Raw genomic sequence first — 1,437 nt, forward strand, 5'->3', positions numbered from 1 at the left:
AAAAGAAACCAACTGTATGGATGTGTCGAAATAAAACTCAGCAGTGAACCCAGCTTATCATGAAAAAAGCTCACTATACACATAATTATATCCTCAGAACTGTACCATTTATCCTCGGAGTTGCTTCGCCTGTGATGAAGGTTCGTTAGATATCGAATGTACACGAGTGATATATAGTTGACGCTCCTAACAAAGATGTTGTGATTTTGCAAGATCTACGCTGGCTGTAAGAGACTCTTCTCCGCTCTCGAGGATGTGGTGGGTTCCGCCGCCGCTGTTACTCTCGACGTGAAGAAACGTAAGCCCTCAACTGCATCTCTTGGAGCTCTCGAGGGGGCTGCACTCGGCGAGGGGAAGGCAGATCATTCAACTGCGTCTCTGGAAGCTAGTAAGGTTTCGCAAAAGCCAAGAAGCCTTCATGAGGATGATTCCAATGCCGATAGGTCCTGCATGATTTCTCGACCCGCTCTTGTGAATGTGCGCTCTCCTGATACAAGCAGTAGGGCCTCGCCGCTGGGCTCGCCTTCGTACCGTGCGCCGACACCAAACGATTCGATGCCCGGACAATCGCATTCATGGCTTCGATCTGGCCGAGGATCCGTGCGAGTCTTCTCGCACCCGCAGGTCTCTCCTCAAGCGTCGATTGTTAGCCTGCCGTTGTCAGACTTCCAGCTATCCGAGACATCGACCTTCGCTGACACCGCGGCCTCTAGCCAAGTCACAGAATCTGAGAATTGGGACACTTTTTCGCCGGCACGCTCTTATTCGAGTACGGGTACTCTACCTCCGGGCGTTCCTTCACCAGGAGCTCGAACTCCGCCACCAGAAGCTGTTGTCGGTCAGTCTCCACGTCGTCCATGTCGCGTTATTGAAATCGCACCTCACCGTTATCGGTACAATGGGAGTCGTCGAGTCGATGAGTGGTTCGGCGAATGCTTCGAATCGGACGGCTACGACTCGAAAGACATCGATGATATCTCCACCCCGCCTCGACAGTCCGCTCAAGGGTCCAGTCAAGACTCAGCTTCGGCTGTGTCGGTAGCCAGCTCTCCGGGCTTTGTTCTCCTTGGGGATACCTCCCTTCAGTCCGCTAGAAGTGAGTGGAGACGCGAATTCTGGCCAGTGGAGGTGATGGTGCTGATTGCCCAGTACAATCCTGACGGAATCAAGTTTCCTCGTGTGAGTAGCGGCCGCAGAAATTGAGAAGGTTGCGGATGTTACACTCGATGCAGAGCTTCGACTTGCCTGAACGCGGCATGCAGTCGCTTCTGCAACCTCGAGAATTGCACCTTCAGAGGAGATTGCGGTAACTCTCTCGAGGAGAGCCCAGTTCTTCAGATCAGTCGCAATGTGCGTACTGGTATCAGAGGCGTCACAGCCTACGCTGCCATTCCTGCTGGTGAAGTACTTGGAGAGTATTTAGGCCATCTCAAGTTG

The 1,437-nt window shown here is 52.8% G+C and overlaps 1 protein-coding gene across 1 annotated transcript; it reads left to right on the plus strand.

The window, feature by feature from the left end:
• Positions 1–134: 134 nt before the first annotated feature.
• Positions 135–1,437, plus strand: PPTG_05077 (hypothetical protein; the record flags this gene model as incomplete). Its single annotated transcript, XM_008898559.1, has 2 exons — positions 135–140; positions 214–1,437. 2 exons carry the CDS (start codon positions 135–137, stop codon positions 1,201–1,203), a joined length of 996 nt encoding a protein of 331 aa, XP_008896807.1. The 3' UTR covers positions 1,204–1,437.

The sequence above is a fragment of the Phytophthora parasitica genome (assembly GCF_000247585.1).
Source record: "Phytophthora parasitica INRA-310 unplaced genomic scaffold supercont2.7, whole genome shotgun sequence".
Lineage (NCBI taxonomy): Eukaryota > Oomycota > Peronosporomycetes > Peronosporales > Peronosporaceae > Phytophthora > Phytophthora nicotianae.